This window comes from Neovison vison, chromosome X (genome assembly GCF_020171115.1).
Source record: "Neovison vison isolate M4711 chromosome X, ASM_NN_V1, whole genome shotgun sequence".
NCBI lineage: Eukaryota > Metazoa > Chordata > Mammalia > Carnivora > Mustelidae > Neogale > Neogale vison.
In genome coordinates, this window is record NC_058105.1 from 124,055,268 (window position 1) to 124,080,039 (window position 24,772).

The following is a 24,772-nucleotide window of genomic DNA, read 5'->3' on the forward strand; positions in this document are numbered from 1 at the left end:
GACTCACAGAATGTTCTTGTTTTCTGACCGCAGCTTTGCTCATTTCACCACCACTTCAACATGTAAACTGCGAGGATTAGTACATTTCACAAGTACTTTGTGGAGCCTCCGCTCTAAGGAGAGGCATCTGTATTGCTTAAGAATGCCATAAATATTTTCTTCCCTGAGAAACATAGACACTTTGGAAACAGATTTTGCAAAATCTAACCCACAGGGTGCTGGCAGGCTAAAGAAACAATGCTTAATTCATTGGGGTTCACACCAAGAAAAATTACTCAATCACCGTGTTTCTACTTGCCTCCTATTACAATCAAGGTTAATGGAAGAACTGCTAGGGAGAAGGTGATATAAAAATGGAAACTTTGACCTTTGAACTTGATTAAATAACCAACAGTCTATAGCATGGAAGATTTCTTAAAACATGAAAAAATATATAGTCAGGTCCAAACTTGACCCAACAGTGGGACACATTTGGGCTTGAATACATTGTTTGCCATGATTTCCATGTAGACTGTTTTCTTCCAGAATTCTAACTTGTCACTCTCTTGAGCCCCAGATCCCACTAAAGAAACTATGGGGGTTAATAATCTCATCTTTTTTCCCCAATAGAGTGCTTGTTTGATAAAGGGTTGGATTACCAGGAATAAGAGGCTTAGGATAATAAAGGACCTCCTAGATGAAATAGTCACCATGTGATTTAGTGGAGGGAACCCCCACCAAAATTCAAAGGCCCCTGAGAGGCCTCACCTCGTCCTTTAAGACTGAACGTGAACGTTAGCCTTCTCAAGCAGAGTTGGAGACAGCCTTCTCACTTCTGACCTCCCACTTGCTAGATGCCTCCACTGAAATGTTTCTTCATTTCACTTTAGTGAGTTTTCCATGTATCTGTCTTTGGCACTAAACTCTGTGTCCATTCACCTGGGTTCATAGCCCCAAGCTCTGTCTCCCCTACAGCATGGGCTGTATCGGTGTTGGAAGGAGGGATGTATGGAGCAGGGATGGATCAATGTATGGGGGACGAGCCCGCTTTCTGGGGGGACAATGCTGTTTCAACAGATAACTTGTATAGTATAAATCATATTCCCATGCCAAGGAGATCCGTCACATTCTGTGGCACAGTATCCGGGGACAGAGAATATTTGTTTGCACACCGAGGCCAGAACGCTGTTTCAGGTCCTCTCCTGAACCTCTACAGTGAATCCCAGTTCAGCTTTCAGACTGGAACATCGCACTGGCCACATCAGGTCCCCTATCCTGGGCTTGCTGCCGCATTTCCTCCCAAGAAGTAGAGGTGTCCGTTTTTCTGCTAGCTACCTCCCCCTTTTTATCAGGACTGCCCTCCCTTCTGTTTCTCCAGATGGACTTTGAAAAGGCAACTCAAAGCAGTAGGGACAATTTCAAGTCCATTCCACTGAGGATGGCGATGGCAATAACAACTGTCCCCAACCTACCCAGCCGCCTTTTCCTGGGATGGGTCTTTGCCTGGCGTTTTGTCATCAGTCCTGCCAGGTTTTCAATATTGACTTAAACACACCAGATGAACTTATACCACTGAGATGAATCACTGGAAAACACTAGATGTGGAGTATGGGTGCAAGGAATGGCCCTCAGGTGCCAGGACCACTAATAATAACATAACTTCTTTGACAAACCTTCCTGTCCCAAACTGGAAAGAAAGTATCTGATTTAGTCTTTTTCTTGCTTTCGATTTAGAAGTCTGTGGCCTGAGAGCCCTCAAAAGGGGAGGTGGATGAGACCAAAGGATGAGTTTGAGTTTTAGTGAGGGATAAAATACAGTTTTAGTAAACATTTTGATAAGACATCCACATCCATTGTATAGCTTGCCTTATCCACATTCCTTCATGTAATTTAAACACTGTATTTCGGTTCATCAGAACAGTCATGGGAACTTGAAAAGGAAACAGATTTATATACATATCCGTGTTCTTGGAGGCAAACAATCAAGCAACAAGTCTGGATAACTTAGGCAGAAAAGGGATTTAGGGAACCTAAGAAATAGGAAGGATCATGGGACACTCTAATCCGCTGCCTAGGAAAACATCACCAGGGATGCCTGGTTGGCTCAGTTGGTTGGGCCACTGCCTTCAGCTCAGGTCATGATCCCGGCATCCTGGGATCGAGTCCCACATTGGGCTCCTTGCTTGGCAGGGAGCCTGCTTCTCCCTCTGTCTGCTACTCTGTCTGCCTGTGCTCGCTCGCTCTCTCTCTCTCTCTGACAAATAAATAAATAAATAAAATCTTAAAAAAAAAAAAAAATCACCAGCACCATAACAACACATGTGGTCGAACCTCTCATCTGTCCACTCCCTTTCCAGGAAACGTGCTACACCAGAATGGCAGGCATAACAGGTGCTTTACATTGGCCCAGACCCCTGGTTTCTTCCAGATCAGAGAGATGTGACTGGGAAGATTATTGCAGGAGTTCCAGCCAGGTCAGAAACTCTGACTTGGGAGTCACCTTCTCGCCATGAAGTTGAGCTCCACGGCCTGTGTGTTTCCGAGGACCCCCGTGAGCCATGAGAGCCTCCACCTTCTCGTGTGCGTGACAGATGAGGCCTCAGCCTCTGCTTGAATTCGTGCAGTACCGGGGCGAAAGGGTTGTTTTTTTTTTTTATGCGTATAATTTTATTTTAATTTTTTTTTCCCAATTTATTTATTTTCAGAAAAACAGTATTCATTATTTTTTCACCACACCCAGTGCTCCATGCAAGCTGTGCCCTCTATAATACCCACCACCTGGTACCCCAACCTCCCACCCCCCCGCCACTTCAAACCCCTCAGACTGTTTTTCAGAGTCCATAGTCTCTCATGGTTCACCTCCCCTTCCAATTTACCCAAATTCCCTACTACTCTCTAACGCCCCTTGTCCTCCATGCTATTGGTTATGCTCCACAAATGAGTGAAACCATATGATAATTGACTCTCTCTGCTTGACTTATTTCACTCAGCATAATCTCTTCCAGTCCCGTCCATGTTGCTACAAAAGTTGGATATTCGTCCTTTCTGATGGAGGCATAATACTCCATAGTGTATATGGACCACATCTTCCTTATCCATTCATCCGTTGAAGGGCATCTTGGTTCTTTCCATAGTTTGGCGACTGTGGCCATTGCTGCTATAAACATTGGGGTACAGATGGCCCTTCTTTTCACGACATCTGTATCTTTGGGGTAAATACCCAGGAGTGCAATTGCAGGGTCGTAGGGAAGCTTTATTTTTAATTTCTTGGGTTTTTTTAAAACACCAACACGACTGCTTTATTCTAGAATAATTTTAGATTTATAGAAAAGTTATAAAGACAGTTACAGAGTTCCCTTCTACCCCTCGGCCAGTCTTCTTTAATGACCTTGTGCCCTATGTAACCTTGGTACACTTATCACCACAAAGGACCCAACATCGATACGTTGCTATCAGCCAAACTTCAGACTTTGATCTGATTTTACCAGTTTCCCCACGAAATATCCTTTCTCTGACCCAACATCCTATCTATGATACGCCATGCACTTGGCCGGGCATCTTTTTTGTTTTTCTTTTCTTTTCTCTCTTTTTTGAAAATAGTAAACATTTCTGATCTCACACAGTTTCCGGGACTGTCACAGCCCGGCTGCTCTGGTTTAGGTTCTGGTCTGTGAGGTTTGCCGTCAAACCTCTGAAGGGTTGACTGGGGCAGGAGAATCGGTGGCCCGGCCCACTCGCAGGGCTGCTGGCGAGAGACCCCAGGTCCCCACCGTGTAGCCCTTTTCATAGCACTGCTCATGACGTGGCTTCCCCCAGAGTGAGGGATTCGAGACAGAAAGAGCAACAGAGACAGAAGCCACTGTGAGCAGTGCTTTCTTTTTCTTTTCTTTTTTTTGGGGGGGTGGGTGGAGTGAAGCAGCTCATTCCATTGCTGAACAGCTCCATTTGCTGAGAAAACAGCCTTCCTGTAATCTCCTCCTGGATCCTTGCTCTGGCCAGTGGAGGGCTGGCCAGGAAGTCTCTCCATCCACCATGTTTAGTCCTCAAAAGAAAGAAAGAAAAAAAAAGAAAAAAGAACTAGTGTCCTCTGAGTCTTCCCCACCTGCCAAAGACACGCTTATGCATCCATTCAGACAACCGGTCATCATCAAATGCGGTTCCGCACCTGACCTAAACAAGGGTGAGATGCCTCGTACAGAGAAATGGAAGGCTGTTTATTCAAAGAACCTGCTCTATTCCCCACCTGTAGACAGGAATCTGCTAGAAAGATAGCCATAGGCAGACTTGCCTTTCTTTCCAAATTGAAAGAAATTGTTATTCAACCGGATACGTAAAAGCTCAACAATTTATAAACATTTTTTATTGTTCTGCCTCAAACAGAAATGGAGATTGGGTATGGGTCGAGCATTGTGATAACTGGGAAAATGTGACTCTTCTGGAGTTGGGTGTCACATGGCTGGAGCCTATAGCTGTCCTCTAGGTAGAGTTATGCACAGACCAGGGCTTCTCAACCAGAGTGATTTTGTCCCCGCGGGACATTTGGCCACATCCAGAGACATACATTACTGGTTTTCACCACAGGGACTGGGTAGGCTCCCTGGCATCCCGGAAATTGAGCCCAGGGATGCTGCTAGGTATCCTACTGTGCACAGGACAGTTCCTCCCAGCAAAGAGTTACCAGCCCCCAGCGTCGCTAGACGCAAGTCGAGTGGTTAGGTGCCATCTCTAAAGGGCCACTTCCCGTTCGGCCACCAAGTGTCTCTTTTATAGCATTTTCCTTTCCCTTTTCCCTGAGCTCCCCTCGCTGCCTGTGAACTCCTTCAGTTTGCCTTCTCTGAGAGTCTAGGTTTCTGGTCCAAGTCAACAGCAAGGCAGCTGTGGTTGGGAAAAGTAAGGGAGGTGGTGCCAAAAGGCATTCTTTCAAACTTCAGCAGGAATTTTCTGGAGATTGGAAACAAGCTAGAACCTTCCTTTGAGGCTAGGATGGAGTACAAACTCCAAGACTTGCCAGGTGTGCTGTGGCCCAGGGTCACTTATCCATGCTGACCTGGGGTGAGTGTGAGGACTGTCTCATGAAGTGAAAAAGAGAATGTTTGTATCTGTTGTAAAGAGCTAAGCATTTTTTAAATTGTAGGCCACTATTCACAAAGATCACATTTTTTTCCCCCTATAAGGAGGCTTCAAGATATTGTTTGGAATCTTGGAATTTGAAGTACACATTATCCTTGTGGGACTATGTGAACTCTCATGCTGGTGGGAATACAAATGAGTGAACCTACCTGGAAAATGTTTGATGTTACCTAGTAGAGGCCGAGATTGCATACGTGCTAGCCTGACAACGCAGCTTGTACATATCTCTCCCCAGAACAGTGGTTCTTAGATTTCAGTGGGAACTAGCCCCTGGTGGGCTGGGGAAAGCACACATTGTGGGGCCCCGCCCCAGAGTTCCTGAGTCAGTAGCTTTGGGATTGGACCATAGAATTTGCAGCTCTACAGAGTTTCCAGGCACTACCGATGCCAGTGGTCCCAGAGCCACATTCCAAGAACCACTGTCTGAGAGAGGGTCTTGGACATGGACATAGCAAGACATGCACCACATTTCTCAAAGACATTGGTCCTGAGAGTCTCAAGCTAAAAACAACTCAAATTTCCAGTGAACCGTGGTATATTCGTACCAGAAAGCAGTATACAGCCACCTGAATGAGTGATCCGCAGCCACCTGCCTCCACGGGATGAATTTCCAAAGTGTTGATGAATGGTATAAAAGAGGCAGGAGAGAATACCTACACTGTGACTCCATCGAGGGGATCCCAAAAGTTGGAAAACAAACTGTATTCTTTATAAATGCATCTGTAGATGGTAAAACTACGAAGAAAAACAAATGCTTGATTATTGCAAATACCAGACCAGTGATCACCCGGGGGGAAAAGGCGGGAGACACACGGGGGCTTGGGCATGAGCGGTGGTCGACCTCTGAACTTGGCTGTTGTGGTGTGGGATTTGGCCTCCTATTATTTATTTAAACTGCACATTTGTAGTTATTCACATCTTTATATATGCTACAGCTTCCAATTAAAAAGAAGTTTTTAAAAAACTATCTTTAAAGAAAATGTCCCCTATCGTATCTATCTGTGTGCTGGTTTTTTCACAACTTGCTTGAATATTAGGATCTGCCCACTGGTTATGAAAACGAAGTCTCTTTAGCTTTACTGTATAGTTTAGTTATTCTTCTATTTAGTTATTATTCTTTAGTCAACGATTAAAATGAAGGAATGATGGAATGTTATTAAAGAAATATACCCTTGTTACAGTCAGAGACACATGGAGATGTGAAATGATGAACAGTGTTAAGAAAGTAAAAGTCCTATCCTGTTTGGAGAATGGGATTTGAGTCTTGTGTTGTTAGTATACTTATTGTCATATATTTTATAATAAGTTATGGGTAGGCCATTTAAATAATCATCATCTAGACACTGGAGATAAGAACATACCCATAGTGAGAGGTGGCTGTCTCTTCACCGCGTTACAAGTGACTTACTCTTGCCCCCCTGTACAAACCTCACGGCTGTAAGGGTGCAGGCTCTTACGAACTATGTCCATTTTGTGGGAGGAGAGGCATTCTTGCAATATTTCTTTGCTTTTTGAAAGAAGAGGAATTGTCTGTGTCTGTTGATTATACTGTGATATCTTTTGCCTCCAAAAGTCTGGAGAGAAGAATTGGGAACATCTGTAGTCCCACGAGGATCCAGGGAATGCTCATTTCTGGTTAAGCATGTGCATGCTGTCTTTTTCTGATATCAGCGTTTGGCTTTGAAATTTTATTGGGCTGAGTCTCCTTCTGGACTATACTTTTGAGTGTATCCTGTAAAAAAAAAAATTCTAAATCCTCCTTTTAAACCCAAGTTTCCTTGCAGCATGGGCTGCATTTCCCCTACTTGACCTTGGTGTGGATTCCCGAGGTGTGCCTCCCACACGTTAGGTTGACGGTTGTGTAATCTTGAAACACATTCTTGCCATGATGACTGGCAACGTTTTCCGATGACATCCCAGGAATTTGATTGCAGCTGCCTACTGATATGAGTGGTATCTTTATTATTTGGAGAGTTAGCCAGACATGCTACATACGTTTGTCGCGAGTGCAAGATGCTAGAAGGGGTATATCCTTTACTTATTGTAGTGAAAACTTCGAAATGACCCAAATGTCCATTTAGTGGGGGGATGGTTAATAAAACTACAGTACAGCCACAGAGATCTACAGAGAAAGTAAATCTGAATTCATGCCTATGAGTCAGGGTCCCCATGAGGCATTTGATGTACAACGTTTCATCAAGTGTCACAACAACTTCATGAGATTCCCATTTTATAGATGAGGACGCAGAGACTTGTCCCATGTCACACAGTTAGTAAATGGTACAGCAATAGTTAGATCTGACTTCTCTAGACTCCCAAACACATCTCCTTATCCAGTTACACTCTACCAGCTTATAAATGTCAAAATCATATGTCCTGTCGACTTTCCTCTCGTGGAGATTTGATTCAAGATGACATTAGTTTGCATAAATATGAAAAATAGGAAGAGACCCATTTAATAGCAAGAGCAGACATATCTAAGTGTCAACACTCAATTAATTCTGAAGGAGGTAAGTTTCCTGTGCTTTCATGATTGAAACAAAATTTGAGAGCATACATCAAGGTTCTCGTTGCGTGCACTATCAAGTCAGGGATTTCTGTGTATTTTCAGAGCCATTATTCTGCCTAAAATGTCCAATTAGGAGCGAAGTAAGTGAGAAGTCATGCTTTTGCTCAAATGTAGGTATTGATGGTATAAGATACCACATGTATGCTTCTGTTTATGACTTTTCTTTCTTTTAATACTTACAGATGGACAGAAGAGAAAGAAATCTTTGCGAAAGAAACTGGATTCACTAGGAAAGGAGAAAAACAAAGACAGAGGTAAGGGACAGAATGAACTAGAGCCGAGGCATCTTCCATGGAGCATAATGGTTGAATTTGGTGGAGTTTTTGAATTGCATAGATTTATGCGGTTCGACTCTATTATGCAAACTGGATTTCTACAATGGAATGTCATTAAGGCCTGTTTTGGTCTACTCTTTTGTGTTTGAGTGGCCCTGTACTGAATTGATGAATTCAACTGGTTTGAGCAAAGTGTGACTTGGGCCAAGTTTATGGTTCCAATTATGATGCTGGCCAATCAGCAGCGCGTAAGAAGACCCTGGGTTGAGTAGCCATGGACAGCATCTCTAACGCTAACCAGCTGTCTGGCAAGGCCAGATCGTTAGGCAGGGCTAGTTGAATGAGAAGAAGTTTGGATTCGCCTACCATGGCTACTGGAAAGAAACAGTCTCATCTTCGTGGGCTACAGGAGATGGGCCATTCTCAGCATTTTTCTGTCTGATTACAGCATGCTTATTTTTTGCCCTATATGTTTTGGGAATTGTTGACTCTCTCCATACTGGTTTGTGTCCCCCTCTATGTCTATTTAGGGAACTGACACATTAGCCACTCTTTCAGAGGTATTTATGGTCATTTTAAACTAATATTCATTGAGCCTGCATAATGGGCACCTGGGCCCCATTAGTGCAGTACAACTCTCTGTGGCTTGTTTGTATGGTCCCATATGAAATGACTGCTGAGTGGTGTGGTTGTGTGAATGTATTTCCATTTTATGTGACATAATGAAGGAGTGTTGAGTGAGCTGAGCCATATGTCTCACCTTGAAGTTCTTTTCTATAATGATTGAATTTCTGCTTGAAAAATTATGAAAGGCAGTCAAACCGAAGGTATAAAAATAAATGCACTATGGTCAGTACTGGACAAGACCTAGTCCACACCATTGATCCCCGACTCTGCACCCATGTCGTGAACTGTGCCTAAAGTGTCATGACCTTTGGTTCTTCGGACTAAAAGGAGATAAAGAATTTAAAAGAATGGGAAGTCAATGTTTTACTTCCCTTAGAGCATGATTTCTCAATCTGGGTCTATTGACATTTTAGACTGGATAATTCTTTTAAAAAAAAAATCATGTATTCATGAGAGAGAGAGAGGGACAGAGAGAGAATGAGTGGGAAGAGGGGTAGAAGGAGAGGGAGGGAAAATCCTCAAGCAGATTCTCCACCAACCACAGAGCACCACACAGGGCTCTATCCCAGGACCCCAAGTTCATGACCTGAGTCAAAATCAAGAGTCGGCTGCTTGACCGACTGAGCCACCCAGGCACCCCCAGACTGGATAATTCTTTGTTATGGAGGCTGTCCTGTTCACCGTGTGAGCTGGTTAGTGGCATCTCTGGCCCCTACCACTGGATGCCAGTAGCACCGCACCCAACCGGAATATCTCCACACATTTCAAGTGTACGCCTCGGACTAGAGAAAGGGAGTTGAAAATGTGAATGATCCCTGCCTCTCGCTGCCGAATCTACTGCCGGAATGATCAAGGCAAAGGACATTAGGTCTTGTCCAGCTACCTATCGCTGTGTGATTGATTGTAGTCTAGTTCATCGGTCTGTATGTTCTTACCCTTCTTTGTAAATGAAAATTAGTAATCAGGGTAGCTTTTTTACATGAGACCCTTACTCGTCCTATTCCTGCCATCCATCACCTTTACCTCACTAGATTAGAGAAATTCTTAGTGTTTATTGAGAGGATTAAAGGAGCCACTAAGACTGGCATTAGTAATGTATATCTTTGAAGTTGGTTTACCCTAGGATGATGTTACTGATCTGAGGACTGAATCCTCATAATGGAGACTTTTGGTGATTCTTCCGAACTGCCCATTCAGGCTAGACCAAGCAGAACGAGATGATTGAGTTCCCCCAGCAGAGAGAGAGGCGTGTGTGCTCGCTTAGGTTACAAAACAACAGGAAGCAAGGATGTGAATGAGCAGAGAAGGGCGGGCCAGGGGAAGTGATTGACCAATGTGTACTGGGCCATTATACATTTTACAGACCTTATTGTATTTACATATTACATAAGCTCAGGGAAAACTTGGCGGTGTTCTGGAAGGCTGTACAAGTTGCTGGCTGGGGAAAAGGAAGGCAGGTTCTGGTGGTCCAGAGAAAAGACACATCGCCCAACCAACTAAATTAGGGAAAAATATCAGGCTTCGGGGTGCTTGGGTGGCTCAGTGGGTTAAGCCTCTGCCTTCAGCTCAGGTCATGATCTCAGGGTCCTGGGATCGAGCCCCGCATCGGGCTCTCTGCTCAGCGGGGAGCCTGCTTCCTCCATCTCTCTGCCTGCCTCTCTGCCTTACCTGTGATCTCTCTCTCTCTCTCTCTCTCTCTCTGTCAAATAAATAAATAAAATCTTTATAAAAATATATTGGGCTTCATAGCAAAAGAGGTTTGCTTTTTTTTTCTCTCTCTCTTTTAAAGTAGTTCTGATGTTTAAAAAGATGTCCTGGGCTTAAGTGAAACTTAATCACTGGGCATCTCTTTGGAACAGAGAGTCCTGTCTGTGCACTCACATCCATTCCACGGCTGCCCTGGGAAGCAAGGCAGGAGGGGTCAGCGTGCTGGTCTTGCCGAGCTGTAATGGTTCACATGATTTTCTTGCACTTGAACATTAACATTGGGGTTCCTAACAGCTGCACATGTGGAAAATGATAATCACTGGAGTCCAAAAGTAAAAGAAGGAAAACAGGAAGCTCTCAGTGACCTCCTGGGTTAGGTCATCTAAAAATAAGTAGGAGCAGCTTTTTAGAATCCAATTGGTCTCCCAATAAAGAGTGATTCATTAAGTGTTTGATATGCTGCTGGATTAATTGATTCAATCAGAATGAATCACGTCCTGTATTTTATTTAATTGCCTTGACATCAGACACAGCAAATCACGTGACATTCCCGTGTCCCCCCTGCCACTTAAGCCAGTGCCCGCATGACTCTTGAATTCTGAATGGAAACAAATTCAAGATGGATGCTGGGTGGGAAAACATATTTTCATCCAGAAGAGTTCCAAGCCCTTAATTTCTCGTAGTTAAATTACTTGGCAACCAAAAGCACTTTTTAAACTTCCAGAACTTCAGCAAATTTCTTTCATGGGTCCAAAAGAAACCACTTTTGGGGAAGTGATTTTAAAATAGCCACTTCATTCCAGTTCATGTGGTTCCTAGTCGGAGCGCAGAGGCAATAGGTTTTACTGCGGCCTATGTCTGGGAGATAGGCCCCCACTTCACAGGACATTTCAGACTAATATATCTGCCATCTATTTATTGACATGAAACCTAGGGAGAATTCAGGTCTGGAACATTCCTTTAGGTGGAAATAGTATCATGCCATGTTTTATTGTTCCGAGTATGTTACTACACTCCAGCTATGACTTAGCGCTGGATGGGAAGAGTTGATGCAATTTTATTTTGCATCACATTAAATAGCAGGATACAAAAAAAATAGCAGGATACAAATCAAGTATCAGTTATCACTCTGTAGAAATTCTCAAAGAGAAAGTATCGAATGCTGTCTTTGGGTGCTGTTACTGGAGACGAGAGAATCCTGGGGAGTGCGAACCCAGGAGAGAGAATAGGGAGGGGCCCCCACACGCTGGACTGTGTGAGCCCCCCACGGTGTTTGGTCTGTATGCTGAGAACGCTGAGACACCATCAAAGTGCACCAAGGAGGGCCCCTCCTAGTGGTGTGTTTTAAGAGCTCGCCACCCTGCAGTGTGGAACATGAACTTGGGGTGGGGGGGTAAGATAAGAGTGGAGGCATGAAGCCTGATTCTTGAGGCGAATCCCTTCTGGAGAGGACAAAGGCCAGGATGGGACCAAGGGAGTGAGTGGAAAAGGTGGCATGCAGGAGGAAAATAAGGGGAGAGGAGATGGTCAAGGTGATGGGAGATGGGGAATTAGATGGGCCACTTAGGTAGCCATCCAAGCTGCCAAGAGTGATGGTAGCCTGGGGGTCTGACCGCTAGTCAGTCAGTGCCAAGAGAAGAGAGCGATGGGCAGGAGACAAAGGAGCCTTGTGATATCTGGTTTCTACCACACAGTGGGAAGGTGCAGACCTAGAAATGGCAGTAGGGAGCAGAGGATGGCTGCCACCTCCTGACCCCGCCGTTCCCGGGCTGGGAGAATGCACAGTTGCTGCTAATGAGTGCAGCAGGGGAAGCAATCTCCTTGGTGAACACGTACTGTAGATTAGAACACGATACACACTGTCCCTGGCCCCAGAACACTGAATCTTGGGAAATGTCCATCTGGTTTTAAAAACCTATTATCAACTGTATTAGCCACTATCAACACACAGTCTCCAGGGGTTTTTTTCCCCCGAGAGAAGAGCTTTGAACCCACAGATAAGCATGTATGCCCAATGTTTTATTTACACATGAGGAGTCTATTTGCTAAAGTCTATTTGCTAAATAGACTTGCAATGATTCCTCAATTTCACAATAGCCACATTTTGAGAAGCAGTCACAGTCAAGGAATCCAGCCTAGAATTTTCCAGAGTCTAGACACTGCAGCACAAGTTTAGGGCATAGGGAGGCCTCCTTTCTGAAGCTTGTAAGGGTTCTCGAGAGAAAGCAACAAGAACCAAGTGACCACATCAAAACTCTAACCCCAAGAGAAACAATAAACTCAGCTAGGAAAGAAAGCCCATTAGGGAAAAATAAAAATCTGTTAGCAGGTCATCTCTTGAGTGAGAATCAAGAGAAAGAAAAGTCAGAAAGAACGACTTGGTGTGTCCCATCTATTTAATTTGTGTCAGTTGTTCCCATTTGCAGGGAGAGTGGCAGACTTTGGGACGTTGAAAATGACAGGTACCAAAGGACACCAGTTTTCTTCTTTTTTCTAGGGATATTAGAAACTCTAAGTGAGTGCAGTTGGTTTCCCTCACATGGCAAAACTGGCTAAGAGTCAGTAGTCCCCATCTCCTGTGACAACGCGGAAGTGAGTGTGCCTACGTGAGCAGACAAGTGTCACTCAATCCATTTATTGTTGTCCTTTCTGCTGTTGTCACACACAGTTTTTGTGTAGTCCCCATAGCTGTCAGCCTTGGCACCCCATGTTTCTAGACTCTCCCCAGGTTTTCTGAAGCAAGAGTCTTTGCTTATTCCCATACACAAGAGAGCACTGACTTACACCATGTATCCTGGGGTGCGTGGCACGTGGACTGCTATTCTAATTGTGCTAGTAGGGAAGATGGCCTTTTAGCAATAGTGAGTATCAGATCTTGCTATGCCGCCTACACCAATCACTCAAAAACATGCCGAAATTTTGGTTTGCGTTATTATCGTATGCCACCTAGTTTGTCGATCAAGAATGGTAAGCATCTTCCAAAAATCCCCCAAATGCTGACATTTTGATTTTTCACTTCAAAACAGACTGCATGTTGTGATGGAACCCGAGGTTCAGACCTCCTAAGTGCCATTTCTGCTTTTAACATAGACTTGGCCATTAACCCAGTGATGGTACCATGTTGCATGGACCAAGGAGGAAAGCCTTTTAAAGTCTCTTTCCACCTGATTTGAGGTTAGCCTTTTCTTTCAAAGAACAAACCCTTAGAATTATTTCCTCGTCATCATTCTGGTTCTAGTCATAGGGTTATAAAAACAAGGGAGAAGCTAGACTCCCATATTCTGCTGCTAGATGTAATTTTGAGTCTAAAAGAAATAATGCATTGAATTTCATTATGAATGCTTTTTGGCATAAATCTAAAATAATGCCCAAAAGGTGGCCGGCCCTAAGGATCAGTGTGCTTATTACAGTGTTTGTGTATGAATGTGGAAACAAAGCAACTGTGTGTCCATCTCCAAATGAAGCAGTAGATTTCTGTGATAACGCTCCTTCCCCCAGGTTGTCCTTACTGGAGGATTTAACGCATCGTATCGTGAGCCCTTCGCTGGTTCCTCAGTGAGGAGAGTCTGTTGCACAGGGCCCTGCAGAATGGCTTGAGTACATAGATCTTGAGAGCGACAGCCCCAGCCCAGCAACTGGAGGCAGCCAGTGGGGACAACAAACACAGAGGGAAAAAGCAGACTTCCCTCGAGCTGCTCCCCTGCCTTCGGGTCCTCACTCACGTATCTGGCTCTTTTACTGGGAACCGCAAAGTGTACCCACTTCACGAAACTTCAGTCTTTGCTCCATGCACCTGAGAGACACCTGTGTAATTCTTTACGTATCTGACTCCCGCTGCCCCACAGGCCCCTTGCTCTGGACCCTTCAGGAACCGGCACTACACCTACTACTACCCATCACGGTAGCTGTTCTGAGAGTCCCTGTGGACTAAGCACATGCACCTAGACCTCTCATGCCTTGTAAATTCTGGGGGCTCTTGAGACACATAAACCCAAGACTAACGGTTTGTAAAATGGTATCCTTGTGAGGATAAAGCATCATGTACATTCTGTCAAAAATGTCACATTTCTCCATATAGTTCTTTACTTTAAGACATACTTGAGGTATGTGGGGGGAAAACTAGCAGCCTAGATTTCTGGAAACCCATGTTCTTTACCCATACTGGCCTCCTTGACAGTAATAGAAACTTGGGCCACTCTGACACACACCAAAGTCCCTGTATTTGACTGAAGAAGCAGTTCTTCAGGAACCAGTCATTTGAATGCGGCTGCGCTTGGGTCTGAAGCGTGGGTGTGAGCCTTCCCTGGCCCAGCCATGTCTGAAAGTGTTTGGTTTTTTGATTCCAGAATTCATCCCGCAGGCATTTGGAATGCCCTTATCCCAAGTCATTGCAAACGACCGGGCCTATAAGCTCAAGCAAGATTCGCAGAGGGACGAGCAGAAGGATGCGTCTGATTTTGTGGCTTCCCTCCTCCCATTTGGAAATAAAAGACAAAACAAAGAACTCTCAAGCAGTAACTCATCTCTCAGCTCCACCTCGGAAACACCAAATGAGTCAACGTCCCCAAACACCCCAGAACCGGCTCCTCGGGCCAGGAGGAGGGTGAGTTGGCCAGGACTTTCTCTGACACTACTGCTGCAACAACCGAAGCATTACTAGGTTATTCTCTGAGTCTCTCCGCTCTTGTGAAAACTGGAAAGGGAGCCCAGGGATCTGTCCGTGACCCCATGCGGGGACAGCATGCCCTGGGCCATGTGGCATGTGACATAGCCTCAAAGCCTTTTCCTGACCACTCTCAGAGCTGCTGGGTGCCCCTCCTCGGATCCCCATGTGTGTTCCCCGTGGTGTCCTAAACATTCTAGAGCAGCACTGTTGATGGTGCCATAGCGTAATCTTCTGTCCTGTGGACTTGCCCTGGAGACTCTGCGGGTTGGGGGCGGGGCCAGGCGGGTCCTTAGTCTCTTCATCTCTAATCCAAGAGCCACACCTAGCCCCCCAGCGACCTGACTACCAGTCTTCATAAGCAAGGATATATATTTTTTTTAATCAATGGAACTTTTTCCCCCCACAAGAAACCTACATATATATCGTGTATCATCTATCATCTATCTGATACAGCATATCATGTATCACATATATATATATATATATATATAGAGAGAGAGAGAGAGAGAGAGAGCACCTATGTCCTCTTTCTTCCTTTATTTTTTAATTTACATCCTCTTTCAAATCATTTCTGTAACAGAATCAATTTCTTGTTTCAGGTTTCCTGTTTCAATTCAGGAAAGCTGAGTTCTCAGGCAAACTGGTTGGTGATGGGCTGAGTCGGTTGAGAAGCATCTCTAAAATTTCCCAGGTCCTTGGGAGATCTTCTCTCCTTCTCCTCTTGCCCGGAGACCCCCCAAATCTTTGCCGCCTCTAGCCACTCACTACTGCTCTAGGCAAAACCCCAAACGCTTCCCACTTAAAATCCACACTCAAGATAAAGGGGTACCTGAGCCACTGCTCTTTTTCAAGGTTTTGGTTATGTTTAAAAGCGGAGAAGTGCCGACTTCCCAGGGTATTTAAATGGATGTGACGGAACTGTTCTACAGCCTGTCACCGTTTGGGTGTCATAAGGCCATAGCACCCAGACTCCACGTGTGCGCTTTCTGGGAATCAGGAGCCCAGGCAGCGGGCCTCCCAGATGCCTTCCCCTCTGTCCAGGCCTTGCTAAGACATGAGCAGTGAACCCCTTCCTCTCCGCTTCATCAGCCGGGGCGGGGGGGGGGTAGGGGGGCTGTGCAGACATGGCCGGTGCCCTGCTCCCCTCCACTCGGCACCAACCCATGCACGTGATAGGCTGCAAGGGCTGAGACACTGAATGTCACCTCCTCGCCCCGACCAGAGTTGCTCTTAATCAGTGATTCGTGACGCTTGTGGTTCACATAGCCCAGCACCCTTGCTCCTGACCGCAGTGGGCTCTGAGCTGCTTGACCCACACTGTCTCCCAGAGGTGCCGGGAGCTTGGGCACGAGCTGCATACAGGCTTGTCATAGACTGGGTGACCCTCTCCATCCGCTGCCTCCCTCCCCTTTCTCGACCCCCTTCCCCCTAGAGCTGTCTCCCAGCACCACGCCCCTGATCAAGTTCTTGGTGCCAGTTCTGGGGGGAAGCCCAGCCAGGGCTGTTCCATGGAATCCAATGTTAAAAATCTACCTCCTCGAGTCCCAGTCGAGATGTTTGGTTTTTATTCACGAGGCTTCTCGGACTTTGCCTCATTCATCAAGCATGTGATCTTTTTCTTGTTTCAAGAAACGAAGTGATTGGGTCAAAATACAACAACGCAACGGCCGCTCTGTCCCGTCTTTCATTTGGCGAATGTTGTTTGTGGAAATTGTAACTGCCATTCCCTTACCCTGTTGTGGTAGTTTCCTGACTTCTTCGAGAGGTGTGTGCCATGTTCCTTTGACGGAACGAACGGCATGATTCGATGGCGTGGCGTGGTTTCAGGGGGACGCGCAGTCCTGGGCAAAAGCGTTACCGGCTGGCATGCGACGGAACTTGCTCTTGTTTTCTCCATCCGCGCCCTTCATTCACGCCTCTGTGTGCTTTGCAGGGCGCGATGTCAGTGGACTCTATCACAGATCTCGATGACAATCAGTCGCGACTGCTAGAAGCTTTGCAACTGTCCTTGCCTGCCGAGGCTCAGAGTAAAAAAGAAAAAGCCAGAGATAAGAAACTCAGTCTGAATCCCATTTACAGACAGGTCCCCAGGCTGGTGGACAGCTGCTGTCAGCATCTTGAAAAGCATGGTAAGCAGATTTGTCTGTCGGTGATGGAGTATGAGAGATTCTCGGTTATTCAGGCTTGGTGGATTTAAGCACCCAGTTCAATGCTTTGTTCATCTGCTCAGACTCTGGGCTGAAATTTCCTTTGTGAGGAAAGTTTACAGATCTGACTTTTGGCTTTAGAGAGTACTGGGCTATACATGATTATGGGAGAAAAAAATCAACTTGATGGTTTTCAGGCCACCCAGCACCCAAGAGTCCTCAGACGTGAGCCTGGAGGCCCAGATCTATTGGGCTGGGTTTGTCCCCAAGCCTCTCGTCAAACACAGCCCAGCCACTTTTATCTTTTTTTATGCATCAGTGTTGCTAGCAAGGCTTCCTTTAAAAAAATAAGAGTCTAGCTACTTAAAAAAAAAAAGATTTACTAATCATTCTTTGAGTAGAAAATACATGGTTTCTGACAACAATTTTCTATATTGCTATTTGCATTTTTGTGGAAAGATGTTCACGTCAAACTTCTTCACAATGACCCTTTGGCAACTCTATACCAATTAATATGTGACTTAAAAATATACTTTTTAAAAAATTTTTCTGAAGTGTAGACTTACTGGCTCATCAAACTGCTATTTCCATAACCTGAGTGTGTTTCGTGTAGTGTTAGCGTGTATTTTATGGACACGAGAAAAGCTAATTGCTTTTTTACTATAAAATAATACATTCATTGTAATCAAGAGAAAAAGAAACAGAAAAGCTAAGAAAATTCTGAGGTTATCATGGAGACATAACTACTGTTAATATTCTCATCTCAGTTTTCCTAGTGTAAGTGGGACTTCGTAAAAAATGATTAAGGAGATACCTAATTATCTTAATCACTAGATAACATGTGGATGACTTAACAAAATGAGTACATATTGAAGCTTTGTCTACACAAATTTTTTTTAAAGATTTGTTTGAGAAACAGAGAGAGCATGAGTGTGGGGAGGGGGAGAGGGAGAGGGAGAGAAACCCAAGCAGATTCGTGCTGAGCCTGGAGCCCGATGTGGGCCGAAACCAAGAGTCAGATGCTCAACCGACTGCGATACCCAGGCGCCCCTCTGTACAAGATTTTTATATGTACCTGTGTGTATGTGTGGATCTGTCTGTCTCTGCTCCTAGGAAAGCACACTGGGAGTCAAGGAAAATGCCTTCGTATTTTGAATTCCCAACAGTATCATGATGAATATAATGTAGGTGTTCCATAAATATTACTTACACAGAATTATTTTTTAAAATAGCTTAACGACAAAAGTGTTCAGTACCATGAATATGTCAGTTCAGCCTAAATTCCGCTGTGAGGCAGAAAAAGAGACTCATGCTTTTACGATTATAGTTTTTCTCCATAAAGAATGTACAGAGTGGACTGTAAGCAGTTCGAAGAGTCCTAAGTGAGGGAATTCTGCTCCAGTCCTGCAAAGATCCAGTGCCAGGCTGAGTAACTCTTTACGTGAAAGACAACTTGGTATGTCTTTCTGTTTTCTTTTTCAAAATGAATTTTCATGAATTATAATTTGTAAAACAGCATTTCCTTGAAGCTTACTAAGAAACTGGACAGTTGTTTCTCATTTTGGCATGGTTAACGTGCAATGTAGGGCCTAAAAGAAAAAAGATTATCCTGTCAAGGACCTGATTCTGCTCCTGGTTTCCATGGTGTTTGGCTCCAGAAAAATACAAGACATATTCAAATGCAAACGGATATTCTCCTTGGTTACTTGAAACCAATGCAAAAAAAAGCAAGCCTCAAAAACAATTCTCTCATAAGACTTTATTTGCCCATTTGGGAAATGGGTAAGACAGAGTCCTAGTCACTGTATCCTTATAAACATTTGTCAGAGACCTTTTCATTCCCTCCACCACTGGTCTTGGACAGTTCTCTTGACTCTTGTCTGTGTCTGTGTATAACACCCTTCCCTACCTATATTTCACCCAGATGCTTTCTGAACTGTTAGCTCAAAATGCCTTAAGCATCCTTGATTTCCCAGAAGCACAAATTAAAAAAAACAAACAAACAAACACCACCACCACCAACAACAAAACCAGACAATACAATGGAAGCTCAAGCCCTATTACATTTCTGGGATTGGGGCTGATTTTAGGGTGGGGCATCCTGCTTATTCTGCCTGCCCGCTTTATTGGAATTCCCTAAGCTTGAGACCCAGGTGCTCCGGGGTCATGTTTCCATTCCAGTTTCTGCTGAAAAGGAGAGAAAGATGATCATGTCACTTTCTGGGACAGGCCACTCAAAGTCACATTCCTTTGCCAGGTCAATGCCTTTTTGGATGTACGCCTGCTTTATCAATGACTGTCTTAAGTCAAGGTTACTAAATGCCTAGACTGTATCTCCTCTCTGAGGAAAATCACCGTATAGCTTGTGGGAGAGAATGGCATTGGCCTTCTGATGGCTGTCAGTTGCTCTCCCTAGAAACAAGCAAACAAGATATATTTCAAAAAACTTGAAACAGATTCTAACCAACTGAGATATATAGGAATTATAGCACTTGATCACTAACTCGTTATTTTTTCAATTACAGTCATTTTTGCTGAGTGGAAAAGTAATCTAATTGAGGAAATAATAATGTCATCAAAATGGGCATTTCTGAGGGCCGGAGAGATTTAGCCGAATGACCAGTCCTGCCCGTGTAGAAAATGCCCTTCTGCTATTTCACTTCTGTAGAAAATTCGACTCTCCGGAAACCATCAAAAAACTAAGAAAAAAAATGCAGCCAAAATTAAAATTGCTAACACCTGCTATTATATTAAAGTTTTCTCTCTTGTGTAAAGGAGGCTCATTCTGTTCAGTCAGGGTCTGTTTCTCTCTCTATAATAGATGCCAAATATGATTCGAAGAACTCTATATGCATTAATTAATTGAATCCTTGCATAACTCTTCAGACGGATACTCACTATGTTCCCTTTGCAGGTAAAAAGTATAATTCTGGAGTGACTCAAAATAGCTCGATTATCCTGTTCACAAGCTCCCATCGAAGTAGAAGCAATAGACTAGGCTAGGGGTTGGCCTCACTTGTGAGGAAGACAGACTGAGAGCAGCAACAAGGAAGGTATGGAAGTCTTGAAAATAGATGCAGGGGCGCCTGGGTAGCCTAGTGGGTTAAGCCGCTACCTTCTGCTCAGGCCATGATCTCAGGGTCCTGGGATTGAGCCCCGCATTGGGCTCTCTGCTCAGCAGGGAGCCTGCTTCCCCTTCTCTCTCTGCCTGCCTCTACCCCTACTTGTGATCTCTTTCTCTGTCAAATAAATAAATAGAATCTTAAGAGAAAAAAAAGAAAAGAAAACAGATGCAGAGCAAAATCCTACCCAAGGGCAGTCACCAACAAGTGATTACACAAATCAGCAAGAATTAGCCTCTCAGATTATTCCGGAAGTTCAGGATACCATTTGTAAGCTATAGAACTGATAAACAGGGTTTATGGATTTATAATTATATTTATAAATGAGTTTGTAATTATAGATACTAATCTTTTCTAACTAAAAAGCCCTGGAAATCTGGCCAAAAAGGGATTATACTTAATACATAAAGTGGCAAGACCATAAAATAAATATACAAAAAGATATCCATTTCCTATGTAAGAGCAGTAATCAGTTATATACTCTAACTGTAAAATAATTCATTCATATTAATATCAAAAACATACCCAGAGTATCTATAGGAAGCAGCAAGGAACTTCTATAAAGAAAACTGTGAAGTTCTACCAAGAAATCTAAAACATGATTTAAACAAATTAAGATGTTGACTTTGGTTCTGGATTGAAAGAAACAATGTTATAAAGATTGTAATTCTTTCCAATTTAATGATATGTTGTACTGCTCCGAACTCTTTCAGTGGCAAGAGAGAGGAACCCGTATAAAATTAGATTAAGGAAAGCACCCCCCCTCCCAAAGATCCTATTTCCAAACTGGAAGTCTCAGTATTCTATCGAGATTGAGACACAGCTGGAGCCAGGATTCAAACGATGGTAGGAGAGCATGAGTCTGTCCACTGGCTTTCCTCGCGGGCCGGCTCTCTCCACGTGGCTACAGAATGTCCAAACCAGCATGGGCGGCTCCAAACCAGCATAACCCTCATAACTGATTATCCCAAATGAAGAGAAAATGAGCTACCAGTGAAAAAAATAAATGTAGGCGATGACCATCAGTGATGATGATTAATGGCCTGCGCAGGAAAAGGTGAGCCGCTCAGACATTCCGTGCCTCGCCGAAGGAAGGAAGTACATCATACTTCTTAGGAAGTGTTCTGCTGCTCCCTGCCCCCCGCCCCAGAATCAAACCTGAATCAGAGAAAACTCTGGCTCAACTATGTAAAAAGAAAAAATACACACACACAGACATACATGGAGAAAAGACTGGATAGAAATAAAAGAGAATATTAAGAGTGGTTATTTCTGCATCAGGTATTTTTAAAAAACACTATCTTTTACATTTTTCTGCATTTTATAGATTTTAATATGTACTTGTTTTATTCTAACCAGTGAAACAATAAATGTCTATTTTTAACATTGATAACGAACTAAGACTTCATATAAAATGCATGTTTAAGTAATGATGAATCTGAATGATGAAGAAAATTGTATTTTTCATATGGGGAAGATATGGAAATACATAGTACCACAGGGAAAGTTTTTCATCAGCAACATTTAACATGATGGGTCCCCGGTGTTTAGAGCGCTACGCTTCAGGTACCTACAGAGGCTACTGGGGAGTAACTAAGCAAGCATTCGTGCACGCGGTTGTGATGTTGCTGTTCCGCGTGTTGCTGGCATTCTATTCTATGTCCACGGTGCTTTCCTCCAATTTCAAGCCACAAAACGGGACTGTTGACTTTGTTTTTTTCTTTGCAGGCCTCCAGACGGTGGGGATATTCCGAGTTGGAAGCTCAAAGAAGAGAGTGAGACAGGTAAGTGAAAAGCGAAGACTGTCTTGTACGTTTCTTGACTTTCAATTGAATTACCTTGCACGAAGCTCCAGCTTCTGCAAATGCATTTCAGAGCAGCTCTTCTGGATCCTCCCACCAATTGCAGGATAATCGACTCCCAAGAGGTAAAAGGCAATGACTCAGAAGCTCAGCAAGGTTGTGATGGAGTTAGGATCAGACCTTTGAAATCAAAACGTTTGGATGTGTTCATGGTGTGTCCAGCCAAACAAAGATTATTTATAAACATCTTATTGAAACTGTAAAAGCAGGAGATTCAGAGAGCACCTAATTAGGAAAGGATAATAAACAGAAGACAATTGCCTAGCACTTGTTTTTACTAAAACGTAATGAAATGATGCCCTTGAGATTGCCTTCATATAAGATGCTGTATTTATAGTTTTACTTTCTCAAAAAGAAATCATTCTTATTTCATTTCCGTGGAACCACTGGTTCCTCCCACCCCCAACTCATTGTACACGCGGGACCGTGCCCCTTGCTCCTTCAGCATCGTACAACATTCCCGCGACAGAAGTTTGATGCTAGACCTTCAGGAATAGGTTCCTGTGAGTGGGCAGGTAATTGTGCTCATGAGGGCTTCACAAAAGGCAAACCGCCCTTTGAAAAAAGAATTCATTTGTTGGCTAAAAGAACATTAAAACGTGACGTTTCCTCCATTGGTCCCAACAGACCAGTAAGCAGTAAGGAACACAGCAACTCAAAAGTGAAGCCAAATGAAAAGAATTTTTAGCTGATAAAGCTGAAGGAATAATTGTTCATAGTATTGAAACTAACTGAACTCAACACCCCCTGATACTTCTTTTTTGTCAAGAGAAAAGGGGCTTCCAAAAAGGAGTCCTTTTTCTGTTTATTTGGTGGGTGCCTTTATTTGTAATCGCCACACAAGGGACTACAGAACATACAACACTTTGCCACAGGGCTTGCAAGAAGGAAGGTAGAATGATAACATTCTCGCCAGGCCTTCTCGCCTGGGCAGAGCAGCAGAATATTTTCAAAACATTATCTTACTGACTCCAGCCACCGGCTGTGAGAGGGGCCCCTTCGTCCACTTCTTTCGAGGCTTGAAAAAATTAAGAAACTTAATTCACGATCACACAGTTTGCCCCAGGTTCGGTTCAAGCTCAGGGTTAAACTCAAGATCCCACAATTTAGATGAAGCGTCTTCCCACGGTTCATTCTTTCTGCATGTGTGTGTGCCGGGGAGAGAACCTGGCGGGTTTGAGTGATCGCAGGAAGGAGTGGTGCCAAGGGGGAGTCTTCCGTTCTGGCTGCCTGCTGCACACTGCTGTTGAGTAGCCTGGCATCAGTGGGCAGCTCGGGACGGGAATGGCATTTTCACCAGGTGGAGAGGCGGCTAGTCTCAGAAATTATTCCTCACTTATATCGGGACCCACCAAAGGGAAAACCTTTGCATAGAGATTTATTTAAGGATTATCCAATCAGAATATAATTTGTGGTTATGGAGACTTCGATTCCCAGGGTGACATATCCGCTAACCCACCATTTTACTCTTGAACATCACTTCTTAGCACCCTACACTTCTTAATTCAGAACAGTTGTTCCGAATAACAGCGAATTAACAGCGAATTAATCATCTGTGGGATTACCAGTTGCTCATCAGTCTCTCCAGCAGCCTGAGAGCTGGGGAGGGGATAGGGACATTGCCTCTTTGTTCCCTAGCATACTTGGAGAGCCTAGACCTCTGCCCGGTGCACAGGAAATCCAGTGAATGAATAAATGAGTAAGTGAACCAGTGAACTCTTAAAGAAGCGTATTGCATAGAGGAGATTCAGGAACTCGCGGAATTATTTCTGCAGCAGAAAACAATACGTAGGAGAAGTTGAGCCGACGGCCATGGAAGTTGGCTGCAGAGTTATGACTCCCTTCCTCTTGCTATTGTGCTTTCATGTTGTCATAAACACTAATGAACCCAGGATAACGAATAAGGCAGGGACTCCCTTTGGGAATTGTTAATAAGGCTCCTTTGACTAATCTAAGGCAGCTTTTATTTAGTAATTGTCATCTTCTGAGGCTTAGTCACAAATGGCTTATCAGGGTTTTTAATTTCATCGTGCGCAGCAAAAAATCTTGCTTTCTTGTTGAGTATTTCTGTAAAATGTCAAAATTCCAACCTGGTAGGATCGCTGACATGCAGAACTGCTGTGTGATAGATGAATTCCTCCCTCCCACATTCACCCTTGACCTAACCCCCTCAGCTCTTTCCTCCCAACCTTCTGGATGTCATTCTCCAGCCTTTCTGCTTGCATCACTAACAGTAAACCTACAGATACATTCATTTAATAATGCATTTATTTAATAATGCATAATGATGCATATATATATGCATGTGAAAATACATTCATGGTTAGACTCTGTAGATCAAGGCAACACGTTGTTTTCTTCTCCTTTCTGGTGTCTGTGTAAACTTAAGACCAGATGCTGCATGTCCCCGCACTTCATTTGCTGGGCTCTGAACATTGAGCTATGCTGTCATGAGACTGCCATTGGAACCATTATTTTTCCAGTTACGGGAGGAATTCGACCGTGGGATTGATGTCTCTCTGGAGGAGGAGCACAGCGTTCACGATGTGGCTGCCTTGCTGAAGGAGTTCCTGAGGGACATGCCGGACCCCCTTCTCACCAGGGAGCTGTACACAGCCTTCATCAATACTCTCTGTGCGTAACACGGCCATTTGCAGGAACATGTCTAGGGATTTACTGGGATGACCA

The 24,772-nt window shown here is 44.1% G+C and overlaps 1 protein-coding gene across 1 annotated transcript in view; it reads left to right on the forward strand.

Moving 5' to 3' along the window:
- ARHGAP6 (Rho GTPase activating protein 6) overlaps nt 1-24,772 on the forward strand; it is a 253,890-nt gene that overhangs the window by 190,487 nt on the left and 38,631 nt on the right. The window contains 5 exon segments of the mRNA XM_044234593.1: nt 7,861-7,932; nt 14,634-14,890; nt 16,887-17,082; nt 21,951-22,006; nt 24,568-24,718. Of these exon segments, the coding sequence (XP_044090528.1) occupies nt 7,861-7,932; nt 14,634-14,890; nt 16,887-17,082; nt 21,951-22,006; nt 24,568-24,718 (732 nt within the window).